The sequence below is a fragment of the Carassius gibelio genome, chromosome A17 (genome assembly GCF_023724105.1).
Source record: "Carassius gibelio isolate Cgi1373 ecotype wild population from Czech Republic chromosome A17, carGib1.2-hapl.c, whole genome shotgun sequence".
In the NCBI taxonomy this organism is placed as follows: domain Eukaryota; kingdom Metazoa; phylum Chordata; class Actinopteri; order Cypriniformes; family Cyprinidae; genus Carassius; species Carassius gibelio.
The window spans coordinates 26,179,370-26,196,034 of record NC_068387.1 but is presented as its reverse complement, the minus strand read 5'-3'; the positions used below and the strand labels follow the sequence as shown (position 1 = coordinate 26,196,034).

The 16,665-nt window shown below is 31.7% G+C and overlaps 1 protein-coding gene across 2 annotated transcripts in view; it reads right to left on the bottom strand.

Annotated features, from left to right (window-relative positions):
* Positions 1-15,730: 15,730 nt before the first annotated feature.
* LOC128031331 (1-phosphatidylinositol 4,5-bisphosphate phosphodiesterase beta-2) overlaps positions 15,731-16,665 on the bottom strand; it is a 33,101-nt gene continuing 32,166 nt past the window's right edge. For both annotated transcript variants that reach the window (XM_052619520.1, XM_052619519.1), the window contains one exon: positions 15,731-16,331. In XM_052619520.1, the coding sequence (XP_052475480.1) occupies positions 16,161-16,331 (171 nt within the window). In that variant the 3' untranslated portion in view covers positions 15,731-16,160. The remainder of the gene's footprint in view (positions 16,332-16,665) is intronic.

The window sequence follows — 16,665 nt, the reverse complement described above, 5'->3', positions numbered from 1 at the left end:
GCCTTATTATCGTCATATATAATTGTGACGTTCTGCAAAACAACAAACTTTAAAATACTTTGTTGTTACTGGTGAAGATCAGATGGTCATCTCTGTTTTCTCTCAGGTTCATCACAGTGTAAGCTTCACAGTGAACATTACTCTCATCAGCATAGTCCATATCAACAACAAAAATATATCTTGACTCCATATAGTGGTTATTTTGGAAAAAATCCCAGGTATTTTGAGCAGTAGGATTATAAAAATAAAAAAAATGTGCTAATAAAAATTAAATTAGCCTATATAAAATTGCAAACATCTATTTTTCAGTACTTTTTTACTTAAGTACATAACAAATGTAGTACTTTTGTACTTTCATTGAGTAAAATTGAAAAAGGAGTACTTTTACTTTTACTGGAGTAATATTTTATTATACGGATCTGTACTTTTACTCAAGTACTTGATTTGTGTACTTCGTCCACCATTGGCAATGGGTTTGAAATGTATACCTTAAATGCAGTGTAAGTCGCTTTGGATAAAATCAGCTGCCAAATAGCCATAAATATGATCTAGTTAACAAAGTCACCCTGAAAATCTGCCTGAGTTAAAGTCACCAGCGCATCTGGTCACTTTGATCACTCCAAACCAGACACAAATCTCTAGCTGCAGGTTATTGGATTTCCCATAACCAGGACGACCTGCTGCTTGGATGTTGGTGATATTATCTACATAATGACACACGTGGCGTGGACGGGTGCTGCTTCACCGAGACACTGCTGGGTAATTCAATTTATGATCAAAATAATCTCCACTTGAAAATCTCTCTGAGATGGACATGACTACTATAAACATCGGAGAAACTCAAGAAGATGTGGATCAGTCGGTTTCTGAGAACGGATCAGTGATTAACAGAGATGAAATAAAGCAGGTCAACAAAACAGTCCTGATGTGGAATGATGTTTCTATTCCCAGTAAATTGCTGGAAGCAGAAAATTCAAAATTTTCTGCGAAAAACTATAGTTTCAGTCTATTACTGACATAAAACACATGACTTCAGAAGACTTGACATCTCATATATCTCATTTCTCATGCATTATATCTCATTCATCAAAAATGATACATATGATGAAAAAGCAAATATGACTTCAGAAGACTTGGAATATATTAAATCCAAGTTTTTCCCAATTCAATTTTATTTTTATTGCGCTCGTGCACACACACAAACACATGTACAGGCCAAATCAAACTGTTTCCAATTCTGTTTTTTTTTTTAAATTGATAAATTTAGACATTTCAGGCCAAATCTAAAACCATTTTTCCAATTTTATTTATTTATTAGTTTTTTTTATGTAGAAAGTTAGTGATTCAGATTTTTTAAAAATAAATTTTAGTTCAAATTTTGTTTTTCATTTGTGTTTATATTTGTAAAAAAGTACTGTAGAAATGTATTTATTTAGACATTTTAAGCCCCATGAACCTAAAGAATTCTCATTTTTATTTATATGTTTAGAAACTTTTATTTTGTCTTTTTTCTTCAAATTTATTTATTTAAACTGTTACATTGAATTGTATTTTATATATATTACACCTATTTAATATTTATTGCTGATCTCTATGTAAGGTGACCATTGTTTTTTTCTTCTTCTTGTTTTGCAGCTGTAGATGTAGCACTTATGGAACTGATGCATGTGTGCAATTTATCAATAAATAAATGTATAAATTAATAAATGCATTTATTGAATTATTTAAATAGAAATTGATTGTTTAAAAGCAAAAATCTGTCCTGGGGCACAAGATTAATTAATAATTAAACTCATTCAATCCCTCTGGTGAATGACATATTTAAACACTAGATTAAGAGAATTGACTCACTTTAACTCTTTCATGGCTGTATCTTACCAGAAGCAGCACTGATTGATTGGCAGATTGCTGAAAACTTGTTGCATGTTGATGCCGACTGATGTAAACGTCATTGACTTCTGCTTCGGCAGGGTTCAGAGCACGTCTGGGCCGTATGGACGGACGGAAGCATGTGTGGATCCTGCTGGGATTTCTCACTTACAGCTTAAACACAGCTTGGACCTGCTTCGTTCTCACAGTGTCTTATATTCAAAGATACGAGCGTAATTAAAAATCAGCAAGTGTTCAGATCGCAGTAGCTCTTGATGAGCTTATGAATATGATCCATGCATTCAAACTGCGAACAGCAATTCATACATGATTAAGAGTTTTTTCTTTTCATCCGTGTAGAGAATACATTATTTATTAGTACAAATAGAATTTTTTTGTAGACTTGTATTACAGTATATAATACAGTAAAGTATATCTTGAATGCAATGCACGTCTCTTTATATTTTCTGCTAAATATAAAAGCATTGGTTTTGTGTACCTAATACAGAAGAGAATACAGAAGAAGTGTGAATGAGAACTGAATATATGTTGAGTGTTTGATTTTTTGTGATTTTATTTATTTATTTATTTTAGCTATTTTGGTCAAATAGCTCTATTTTCACAAAAAAAAATCTAACACTCAACATATATTCAATTCTCATTCACACTTCTTATATATATATATAGATTCATGTTTAAATACAGTTCTGAAAAAAAAAATTCTAAATATACACATTTCTAAATAAATACATTTCCAAACAAAATTGGAACATGCCCTTAAACGTTTAAATACATTTTTAAACAAATGTCTAAATACATTTCTCAAATTAATTTCTAAATGTCTAAATTAATTTCCAGATAAACAAAATCTTTAAATAAATGTAAAATTAATTTCTAAAAGAAAGAAAGAAAGAAAAAAGATTTGGCTTGAATATAGCCATCAATCAGAATCGACTAAGCAGTTTGTCTAAAATGAGTAATCAATACAATTTTAAATAAATGTCTAAAATTTCTGGATAAACCATGTCTATTTTTCAAAAAGATTTGGCCTGAAGTATTGGCTAGCAGTCCTTAATCAACCCAGTAAAAACTCCATTGAAGAATTCTTTAGTTTGTTCTTAAATTCCTGGTGAAGGGAGACCATGTAAATAAAAGAGGAGACGTATATAAAAAAAGTAGATGTGAACTGAATGGACACGATGGATGTGGGTTCAAAACATCTCACTGGAATAACCTGGCCTTTTCATTTTCATAGAGAGATGACTTGGATGTAAACATGGATTTCATATGGAAAACAGTCTTCATTTCAATAAGTTCAACATAAGTTTAGACAGAAAGCAGCTGTAAAACTCAAGCCCAATTTGCATGCAATGCATCCTAAAGTTTCAGAATTAGTGCATCCAAAAACATGAGGAAAAAACATATGCATCCAAAAAATTGAAGAAAAAACATGTTGAAAAAAAGTATATGCATCCAAAAATGTGGAAAAACATGCATCCAAAAACATTTTGAAACGAGGCCATTGTGCCTAAAAACATGTAAAATAAAAACATGAATCCAAAAATGTTTGAAAAAACATATGCATTCAAAAACATGTTTAAATAACATATGCAGGTGTAAAAAAAAAAAAATGGATCCAAAAACATGTTGACAAAATATATGTATCTAAAAACATTTTGAAAAAAGCATATGCATCCAAAACGTGACGAAAAACATGCATCTGAAGATGTTGAAAGAAGCATAAGCATCCAAAAACATGTTGAAACAATATGCATCTAAGAACATTTTGAAAAAAAAAAAATGAATCCAAAACTAAAAAAAAAAATGCATCTAAAAATATAAGTTGAAAAAGCATATGCATTAAAAAACATGTTATTTTTTTGAAAAAGCATGCATTCAAAAATATGAAAAAAAGGCCCTTAAAAAAACAAAAACCAAGAAAAGCATGCATTGGGGTGTGGAAAATGAAAATGTATTTAGCTAGATGATAGCAGTAGACTAATTCTTATAACAAAACCGAGAGCAAAGTATTTTTGCATTCTTCCACAGGGAATAATGGGAAATGTAATTGTCACACATCAGTCACCTTTTTTCTTCAAAAACAGCACTCAAATTGTGAACAAATTAATCCGTACAGTCAACATTCGCCATAAGAGCTAACAGCTTCCGCCGTGATTCATTAACTGACGCCCTCAACGTCTGAACTCAAAGAAAATCTTGAGTTCCCCCACTGATAATTACAACATTCACATGCACTCATCTCATACAATCACTGCGACATGACTGAAGGAAACACAATAGCCATAAAATACAGGCATTACAGCAATTTCCTCATGTTGCATCTGTCATGTAGTCTTCCTGAAGAGACAGAACATACAGGGACAGCGGGAAAGCTATGTGCATGTTCAGAACAATTGAAAACACCGTAAATCAGGAAGGTTTTTAATTCAGACAGATTTCTGGTCTGTTATCAGGCGTATCTTTGATGCTTTTCTTTTGCAACAGATTTGAATGCATGTGCGTGTTTAAGCAGCTGACAGACTTGATTCAGTTCACTAGCTTCTACCTGGTCAGATGCAACAAACACTTTTCAGAAAGAACTAAACACTAAATAACATCAACTCTTTGAAATTTGGGCAGAAACTCGAATCATAAAATCTGCACTTGATTTCTTTTGCTCTCCTCTGGAACCATTCGAGGGCAGACACTATTGTGCATTGATCTAATATTTCTATTATTATTCCATCATATCCATTTAAGTTAAATTTAGCACTAAATACCACAGGAAAATAAAAGCTGTGGGCTGTCAGTTTACACGCCAGTCGAATGGCCTGTTCCTTTCTAAATGGACATTTCTTAGGTTAGATGTTTTTTATATTTTATATTAAAAAAATAAACATACAATGCAGCAATGAAGCACCAGCTACTCAATCCACCAGTGTTCATGAAGCATTTCCACACCTGAACGCACTCAAGAGTCTTTATAAACCTGCGTGTGATTGAGATTAATAATGAGAACATCTCTGTCATTGGTCAGCGAGGCTCAGTGATTGGTTCCATCATTTCCCACAGGCCACGCCCCCTTAGGACCCGCCCACTGCTCGTTACAGCACAAAACAAGTTTAAAATTGCATCCTAACATACTATTTCTGAAATATATAGTGTTTATACAAAAGTAAATAACAAATGGAAAGACTATTTTAACCATATTTCGAAGTCAATAGAAATAATTATGAAATTACATAGAAAGATTGATTAAATTGGATGTTGATGTTCACATAATTCAGATGATTGCATATGATATAAATTTAAACTATATTACATTTTTTTTAAAGTGTTATATTGTATCATTGAAGTATTATTAATATTGTTTTAATTAATATTTTTAGTTTATTTTATAAAAGATTTTCCATTATTTTAACTCATCAAGGTAATTTAACCAATTTCAACAGTTTATTTAAGAAGGTATACAAGATTCAACCTTTTTTATAAAACGGTATATAATTTAGGTAGGACAATTTAACATATTTTAGTATAAATATATTATACAATAATAATATTCGAAAGTAATAAACTGTAATATATTTCAGCAGCATAATGTAATATATTTATTAAATTTGATGATACTTAAAACATTTTAAATAGTTGAAATAGGTGTTTTTTTTTGTTTTTGTTTCTTTTGTTTTTTTTTTTTACTCTACAGGTTTTTGCCATATTTATCATCCCATGAATCAAATTGGTTTTAATAAGTAGCATATACAGTTTCTGGAGTGTGATCCATACATGTTCACTTAATGCAAATAAGCATCATATAAAAGCACTCAAACCAATCTGTAAGTGAGCCTGAGTCCATCAGTGATGTGACTATTATCTCAGCAGGACGGCAATCAGAATAAGATGCTGCCAACTTTAAAGAAATGCCAATGCTGGAGACAGAAGAGACCAAAGACCCTCTTTACCCTTCTGAACCATCAATTATCAACTCCCACGGCCGGGACGACTGTCATCGCTAATATCTGCTTTCCTTCGTCTGAGGTTTACTGTCCAGTGGAGCTTCTCAGCTGTTTGTCTTATTATGTAACGGTTGGAGATTTCCTGCTCACAGCTGCAGTGTCTCTGTGGACAAAGTCCTTATATGTCTCCTCCTATATGTCATGCAAACGCACTTCAATGAGGACAGACCCACATTACAATACAGTTGATCAAGATTATGTTGTAAAATGCCTTAAAATCTGATAACAATGCATTTATGGGCATATTTTGCAACAGAGCTCTGAATGTTTTCATCCCTTGGGAAAAAAGAAGTGCAGTTAATTGTACTAAATGTGTACTTCAATTTTTAAAAGTAAGTATATTTAAAAAATCACACTTTCTAAACACACTTAAGTATACTTTTAAAAAGTGCAAATTAAACATTTGAACTTAAAGTACATTTTAAATCATGTTTTAATAATCTGTTGTTTTCATGCTTTTAAGAAGTACACTTGTTTTGATGTGTTGACTAACATACTAAAGCACATGTAAAGTACTTCAGTATAATTTGACTTGATTTGTGTGTTATTTGATATTACACTTAAATTTTATGAACATTCATATGCTTTTACATTATAAATACATTACATGCCATAGACGTTTAAACAGAAATTACATTAAAGTATTTTTTATTTTATCATAAATTCTTGTAATTACATTTGGCAGAATTTTGTATTTTTTTCAAAGACAATAGAAGTAATTCTGAAATTAAATTAAACTAAAAATTTATTTAAAAGTGGATCAAAAAAGCACTCTTAAGTTCAATGCATTTATAAATAATAAATTTTCATTTAATTGCAAATAACATACAATTGTCTGAAATAGTGTTATTTAATTTATAAAATTTGAGACACAAGTATTTCGTGGCTTTTGTCATCTTGGCAGCGCGTCACCGAGCGTCATAATCGAAAATGTGCAAAAAGGCGGGAGCTAGTTGCTGAAACCACGCCCACCTAGCTCAACAGTGGTGACATCAGAGGCAATCCACCTGTCACTCAAGTGGCTGAGCCCTTAACTATGCAGAAATGTAAGGCTTAATATAATTTAAACGGATGAGATATAAAAAAAAATTCACCCCCCTCAAAGTTGTCATGAGGGACAAAATTTGCTATATAGACCGAAATAATTTTTATACAAGTCTGTAAACGTTTTTTTCCGCTGTAAAGTTGGGCATTTTAACATGGATAGTCCAACGCTATCTCACGACCAATTCGTACATATTTTACGAGGTGGATTACTCTACTCACTCGTTCGATTTCATACGATTTGTCTAAACCCCAGTGACGGTTAGGTTTAGGGGCGGGGTTCGGTGGAGGTCATTCGTACAAATTCATACGAATTGTGCAACTCGTAAAATACGTACGATTTGTGGTCGTACGAATTCGTACGAATAAGCCACCTTGTGAAAAATTTACGAATTGCCGTGAAAATCGGGTTGGATAGTCTATGGGATTGAGCCAGCCTCCAGTGGCCAGTTGATGAATTACAGTTTTAGTCACTTCCGTGTTGGTTTCATGAGAAAGAGCGGGAAGTTGCCGCTTGGTTTGAACTCATGTAACACTCACTCTTTATAGATGCAAAACTGAACTATAATTGTCCATAAAGCAACAGACTGCAGTTATGGCTCAGTGCCTTGTTTTGTTCTGTGAAGCCACTGGGGACACTAAATTGTTTTTAAGGAAAGAGCCACTGGGGTATTGCAATTGGAAATGAACACTTAAGGGATGAGGACTCCCGCATGGAGCCAAAGATCAACAGGTGCGTCCAAAAGAACAAATTAATAAAGTCATCTTACAAATTCTGGGTAAAGCAACAAGAGCATGGATGCAGCATATATTTCCTCTGATATTATAGAGGTTTGAGGTCTATCCACATTAGTTTTGAGGTTGGGCATCTGGGTTCTGAGTGGTGTTCAACATATTGCAGGACTGTAAAGCACTTAGTACATACAGCAATACACAATAAAGTGCTATATAAATTAATTAATTCATTCATTGCAAGGTTAGAAAGCCCTTTTATACAACACACAAAGAAAATCATACTTTAGTGAATTATAATTATGACAAAGAATTGTGATATGTTAAGTGAGATTAAAAACTCATTAGAATGTAATCACTGTGCCTTTCTATCTCATAATTATGATTAACTATATTATAATTGAAACGTTTTCGTTAATAATTATGACTTATAATTATACTTTTAATTATAATAATAATCATAATTATACTGTTTTATATCAGAATTTTTGATGTCATAATTATAACGTTTAGTCTTATTTTTTATCATATTGTCAACTTTTAATTATATATCAATTATCACTTTGGTTGCAATAGTTTCAACTTTTATCTCATAAATATCAAAGTATAAATAGAACATACTATAACATTTTATAATTTAAACTTTTTTAATCTCATATATTTGTTTTTACATTTATTTACATTATAATGACATAAAGTAGTATGTCATAATTATAGCATTTTGCCATTTTTTTATTTTTTATCTCATAATTAGAACCTAATATGTCAGAATTATGACTTAGAATGTAATAATTTAGACTTTTTGTCAGAATTTTGACTAATGTCATAATTTTTGTTTAAAATGTCAGAAATTGGACATTTTATCCTATGTTTGTATCATAATTTAAACTTTTTATCTCATTATGACTGTCAATTTCAACATTTCATTTCACGTATTGTGTCATGATTTATACTTATCTCAATTATGATATAGTAGATTTTATTATAATTTCAACATTTTGACATTCATAATTATAACTTTTTTTTTAATTTGCATCACAAATATGTCTAACTATGTCATGATGTTGACTTTTTATCTCATAATGACTTTGTATGTCCATTTCAAATATTTATCTCATAATTGACTTAGTATGATAGATGATTTCATGTCAGAATTTTTCATATGTCATTTAGAACGAAATGTCATTTCAACTTTTTATCTCATCATTATGACGGTCATAATAATTAGTAACTTCAGTATTAATTCAATTTCAGTCAAATTTTCAACTCATTATCTCATAATAACGACTTAGTATATCTTAACTTTTCCCACATGTATAATGCGATGTTGAAACCTTGAGCGATCATTTTCAGATCAGTCCAGAAGAATACAAGGAATGTTGTCATGGTGAATGATGTTTTTCTCGGTGGATGTATTTTTGGCTCGTCAGGACCCTCGCTGAGAGCAAACGCTTGGGTTATTTGGCTGGAGAGCCACTCAAGCAGTTCGGACACAAAAGCGACTTGCTTTTTATAGCAGAAGTTCTCACTTCCACAGTCTGACAGAACCTTGAACAAAGAATTAAAAGCTTGTCCAAGTAAAATAGCTTCTATTCCTGCACATCTTGCAATTTCACACATCTTCAACTTCTGCTGCTCTGAAGTACACAATTACTGAACAATTCAGGCCACAGATAACTGAAGTTATTTTTTGAAGGAATGTAGGGTTCAATCTTTGCTTCTAAGAATACTCTAGCTTTGTGATCATAAGCGCTGACTCACAGATGGAGATTCAGTGCCATAAAATAAACTATTCTTAATTTATTACGAATTGTGTTATTTCATGTTTGATTTAGGACATTGTTAAGCAAACTAGCAGAAAATATAACAATCAAGTAAAAGTTACAGTAAAGACATGTTGCAAGAGTTTTTTTGTTTCAAACAAAAACAAAAAATTCTAATCTTTAGAGAATCCTGAAAAATAACTGTTTAAAACATGAAATAAAAGGCTATGATACAAATTTTAGAAAATTATGATACAAAACGTAATTATGACAAAAAAAAATCAATTATGAGATAAAAATGTGAAATTATGAGATACTAAATCATTGTTATGAGATAATAGTTGAAATTCTGATATAAAATCTCTGACATACTAATATCATAATTATGAGATAAATCAAAGATATTATATACTAAGCCATAATTATGAGATAAACTGTAAAAACGATTAGATGTAAAACATAAAACATATATGTTTCTCGAGCAGTAAATCAGTATATTATTCATGATTTCTGAAGATCATGTGACACTGAAGACTGGAGGAATGATGCTGAAAATACAGCGGAGCATCACAGAAATAAATCACATTTGAACAGCTATTCACACAGAAAACAGATATTTTAAATTGTAATAATATTTTACAACTTTTACTGTACTTTAAAAAATAAATAAATCAAGCCTCGGTGAGAATAAAATTAAAAGGATGCATTTGCCATGGAATTTAAAAAAAGTATTAGCAACTTTTTGTCGCACAGTTCTGAATTCTGAATTGCAAGATATAAGTGCAATTATAAGATGAAAAACTTAATTATGAGATTACTCGCAATTATAGGAAAAAAAGTTGTTGCGTTGCACTTAACATTTTTTTTTTTTTTTAGAAATTATAAAAAGTTAGAATTCTGAGTTTACATCTTGCATCTTTTATTGTGTGTGTGCTTCCACCACGGAAAAAAGAAGGTAATTATGACTTTTATCTCATAAATTTGACTTTATTTCTTGCAATTACACAATTTTCTTAGATTTTTTTTTTTTTAAGTCAGAATTGTGAGGAAAAAAAATTTACATTGCCTTTTTACTAAAATTTGTTTTAATTCCATGATGGAGACAGGCTTCAAAGCGACTTTGGAAACTTCATACAATACAAAACCAAAAAATCGGAAAGAAATCCAAACTAAAAATTCTGACCTCACAGTATTGATGTGCGATTGCTAAGGTAAGCTATCTTGAGTGGACATATTTATATTTCATAAGCATATAAAACAGGAATCACCTTACCTAATTTCTGACCTGACCACTTGTCAGAAATATTGCAGCATCTCTTTGGAAATTAAATTGATGCAGTTGTAATGTTTAATTTTTCTCTGCCTCAGAGATGGAGTGAAATGTGAGATCATTTGGGAGGCATCAGCGGGAGCAGATGGGACCGGGGTGGCCGCACTAATGGAAGAGGCAAACCCTTTCGACATGCACCAATCTGGTAGAAACCCTGCATTAGAATCCCAGGAGATGCTGTGATGATGCAGGGCAGGAAGAAGAGCTGAGGCAGGAGGTGGGAGGATCTGAAGGAGCATCAGGAACATCAGATCGCACGTGTTTTCGAGTCAAACGCCGCCTCGCTTTAGTAATTACATGCTAATTTCACAGAAAGTATTCAGATTTAATCAAATGTCTTGGAGGGCACCGTGGTACATGAAGTCATCATTTTAGGTCTAGAAACAAAAAAAAATTACATTTTTTAGTCTAGTTCTCATTGTGGCTCTCGGATAGACAACATATCGGATTCTGATCACATCAGCCATTAGAAATTTTTAACATTTCATTAGAGGGCTGATTGCAGCCTGTCTATTGATTGGGATAAAAATACAAATATTAATGGATAAGCCCAACTCCAAATCACCCCCATGTCATTTCAAACCTGTCTGTTTCTGACCATTTAAAGGGATAGTTCGCCTAAAAATGAAAATTTGCTGTCAATGTAATCAGCCTCAGGCCATCGGAAATGCGTGATCTTTTCTTAAATAGAACAGTAAAGAAGATTTTTAGCTGAATCTGTGTTTCTTGGTTGATTTATAAAATGCAAGTCAGTGGCTGTCCGTTTTTTGAGAATAAAAAAAAAGCATATCAAGGAACACAATATTAATAGGCAATATATAAAGGGTCAAATGAAGTAAACAACTGGTCTGTGCGAGAAACTGAACATTATTTACAACATTATCACCTGTTATCCAGAGCCTCAGGCAAACTTAGGAATTTGATTCTTTTCCACAAAATGGATCTTTGGACGGTTTGTTTCTATGAACTGATTCAATTCACTAGTTTGATTTCTTAATCATTTAAAAAAAAAATCAATATAACACGAGTAGACGTTAGATATGGCTTTGATTCGGCTGTAGGTAATCACAGCGTGCCGATATACAGCCATATATCATGTCTACAAGTTTGATATTGCATTTATACAACAGTTTGACATCACAACTGTGTAAATACATAAGAAAAACAACAAGGGAGTGTCTTGAAAGAACTACTTCCTTCCGTCACAGATTCAAATCTCAGTTTGAAAGTTTGACAGCTGAGCTCAAGATCCGTTACTAATTCATGAACTTTACTTAAGAACCAGGAACAAGGAATGTTGAGTTGCTTCATTAATCATTGTATTACTTCATTAATTACTTCATTATTACTGTATGAAAAGCTCACTGTATTATAGAGTATGATGAGAGAGGGGTGGACTGTGCGAGTGTGTTTACCTGCATCTGATACAGCACCCATTCTTCAGCTCAATCTCATATTCACAATACAACATTAGTTTGAATGTCCACCGAGGAAAGCGATATCTTTGTCCTACTGTCGTTTCATCTATTAAGGGTGATTTTTGACGACAGCGCTGCACTGCATTTGTTAACTGCACCTTAAAAGCTGTTGTTGAAAGTAAAAATAACTTCCTTGTTTACAATCCTGTTTCAGTCTCTTTCAATATAAAAGTCTTTACTGCAGACTCACTCTCTTATCGCCATCTAATGGTGGAATAATGTCACTAAAATCACTCACACACACTTTTTCTCAATACTAAATACTAATATTTTTTATAAAATATTATTTATTGAATAATATTATTTAATAAACAACAACAGCCATCATAAGAGTAAAAAAAGGCAAATCAGTCAAAAGTACAAAGGCCGCGCTCTAATAAACAGCACTGAAGTTATATAAAATATAACGTGATGAGATTTTGCTTTCATCTAACACTATTTGTTCTGGAACAAATCATAGATTAGTGAGACCAAATGATGTAAGGATGTACAATATTATCACTTAATTAACATTATTAAAGAGTGGTCATGGAGAAACTTTCAAACATTTGGTATCTCTGACAGGACATCAAGACTTAAAACTGTGACATTCTCGGAGAAAATCACTAAAATATAATGTCCTCTACATAGACAAAAACTCCATCGCTGGGTCTCAGGAGGATAGTATAGTGGGACTTAAAAATGTGATACTTTAGCTCAGTCACAGTACTTTTTTTGTGAATCCTGCAAATATGCATTCAGAATGGGAGATTTTGACACGAAATGATGTGATTTGCTCATCGAGAACATGAGAAGGGTCTGTGTTCAGAGTGAGAAGAGACATGAGTCACGGGCAGATGGGAGATCTCTCTGTGTGTGTGTGTGTGTGGGCAGAGCGACCAGACGGACATGCTAATTAGTTCATGACACACTTCACCCCTCTGTGCATGTGAATATTAACATGTGAAGCCCAGAGCCAACAGAACAACTGATAACACACACATTCTAGCACAAAACAGACTATCACTGCCTTCAACACACACACACACACACACACACACACACACACGCATAGACTCAAACAGATCGAAAACATGCAATTTGATGCAGATGCTGATATTTATATGATGAATTTTGATGCTTGTGTCATATCTCCAGTAATATGTCTCAGTAAGATGAGATTGAAATGATGCAAACATATAAAGCAGTGTAATCCAGTGCTGATTGAGAGATGGAGAAATAAAGGAGAGATGTTCTGGTGATTGTGTTTTGATCATGTTGATCATTTAGAGAACTCAAGGATATGTTTCCAATCATAGCATTGTCTTTGACGAGGATTTAACAGCGGGCAGGAGAACCCATCATGAGTCAGTGAAGATCTCAGTGTGAGGACATTCAATCACACATCAGACACTTTATTACAAACACTTTATTACAAATGAGAACGAGCTATTGCTCTTATATGCTTATATATCTGATATATGCTTCTTCAAATAATCAGAGACCGAACGGTGTTCTCAGAATTAAAGGGTTAGTTCAGCCCAGTTATTTACATTGAGATACAAGTCACAGAGCAAAAAAGTATTAATGGTCCTAAAACACGCTTACTTTGATTTAAAATCATATTTAACGTCATGATAAAAACAGAAAAAATAAGAATGTGTATGTTAAAATGAGAGAGAGAGAAATGATGGATAATATATATATATGCTGTGTGTGTGTGTGTGTTTTGTATAAATGTAAAAGTTTTTATTGTATTCTATTTAAAATTAAATAAAACTGATTTTTTTCAATTTATACATTATAAAAATATTAAAAAATATTAAACTATTAAAGTATTGAGATACTATTAAAGTTTTTTGTTCCCTATGTTTATATATATATATATATATATATATATATATATATATATATATATATATATATCAATTTTTATGTTAATGTTAAGTAATTTTGTTGTTTCTTTTTGTCTGTTTCTTCTATATGTCTATTTATATATCTTATTCATTTTAGTACATAAAGTCAAATTAAATAAAAATGAGAAATGTTCCATTCGCTGAGATAAAATAATTTACCTACAAATAAATTTCTTTACTTGAAATAAAATTCATTTTAACTGAAATAAAATATATTTTATTTAAAGTAAGGAAAAGTGTTATTATTATTTTTCATTATTGCCTTTGTTCTGTTTTTACATATTTTGGGTACACAAGGTTAAACCAATTGAAAATAATAAAAACTGCAATAAACAAAGTTTTTTTTTCTTCAAGCATTTTATTTAAGTTTAAGAATGAAGTTATTCACAAATGTCTTTATATTTTTACAGTAGGCTGTTAACTATTACAACGCTGTTTCTGCCAAAAATACATATCCTGCTATTTTAAGACCCTTAGTGAAATCTTAACAGCTGTCAAACTGTTTCACAAGCTTCCTTACATCATAAAATCATTTGCACTCACATCAGTATATCATCATATTGATTTATTAGGTCATTATGTGTAATAAGCGAGATACAGTCAGTGGTGGTCTGGGTTTATTCACTGATATTGACTGTCTGACTGTGAACTGGAAGTGTTATGTATTAACCTTACCCTCTGAATAATAATAATAATAAATAATGTGGATGGTTCGGACATGAGCACAGAACTCATTTCCTCCCTCCAGCACAATCAAACTCCCTGAAAATCATTTCCTTGAAGTAATCCTAGCAGTGTGAATGTGTTTTATGTTCATCTATCACCTCCACCAGCACAAATCCATAGTGCACCTCTCAGATAAGTATATTTGTTTATGCACTGTAAAAATAAATAAATAAATGAGTTGCTGCCTTACATTTTTAAGTATAATCAACTTAGCTGTTTAAGTTAAGTTAAGTACTGGCTTTAAAACGTGAGTTGAATTGTACCACAAGTAAATTAGAGTGGAAAACTGCTTAACTTGTTTTGACGAGGTAATGTAAAAACACATGTTGTCGTAACTTCTAGGACTTCTACTCATTTTTCACAGTGTGTAATGTTTGCTCATTCAAATAAATTACAATGACATTTAGCCATAAATTACATTATACTGATCCTCTATGTAGTAAACATTGACATATAAGTATAAATAATCTTGCGTGTGATTATATGCATTACAGTACGACGATCAGAAAATTAGGAAATGTCAAAAAGCAAATAAATAAATAAAATAAATTAATTAATTAATTAAAAAGCAAAAATTATTAGGGTTTATTTAATTAAAATCATATTTCACTTCATAATAAGCAGAAAAATAAATATAATAAAATCTACAATATATATATATATATATATATATATATATATATATATATATATATATATATATATATAGATAGATAGATAGATTCATATCAATGGTCCTAAAACGTGCATAATTTTATCTAATGAAACAATATAAGCCAAATAAAGTATTAAGAATATATATATATATATATATATATATATATATATATATATATATATATATATATATATATATATATATATATATAATTTAGCTGATGGATTACATATTTGTTTTTGTTTTATAGTTATGCAAATTTGGTGGGAAAAAATCTATAATATAAGTAAAAAAAAAAGAGATTGTTATGGCCCAAAAACATCCATATATTTCTTAATGCAAAATGTATTTCTAATTTTTTCCTTTTTATTTTGAAGTGAAATATACCCCTGAAGTGATCTTATCAGTTTTCATGTGATTTTTCATTATTTACACTGATTTTCCAGGGCTTTTTCGCTAACGATTATTTTGGTAATCGAGTACTTGGTCGATTATTCTGTCGATTAATCGAGTACTCGTATAATGGTAAAACATTTTTTGGTGGTGGGAATTAAAATAGCTACCTAAAGAAAAGAACACAGTGTATGCTATAACATAAACAAGTGTCAAATACATTAAGATTACATTAAAACGGTAAATATTAATGTGGACCTCATCCTACGAACACATGGTTGGACTGTCCAGGGTTCTCGGAGCGGTTTTCCCCGGCTTTCTCCACATGATCTGGGAAATGTGGCTGGATGCAGGAGTTGACGGCTTCGGACAGGTCCCCGGGCAGAGACCACATCTTCTTTGCGTGTTCGGCCACGGTGTCTTTATTCAGCTGGATACACAAGGGAGGAAATGAGACCAGCACTCAACATTTTATAAGATGAATCTCACAACAACAGCTGTTACTACAGTGTCCCTATAATACTATTATTATTAACAGATGTCCTCTAAAAGTGGTTCTGGATTTCTATGCAGTTGCTAAAGTGTTTCTAGTAGTTGGAGGTGTGTCCTTATTTCATTCAAAAATTGATATTATGTAATCATTTTCACATCCTCTTGTTGTTTCTTCTGTTGAAAACGCCATTGAGTTACCGTGTTTTCCGGACTATAAGTCGCACTTTTTTTCATAGTTTGGCTGGTCCAGCGACTTATAGTCAGGTGCGACT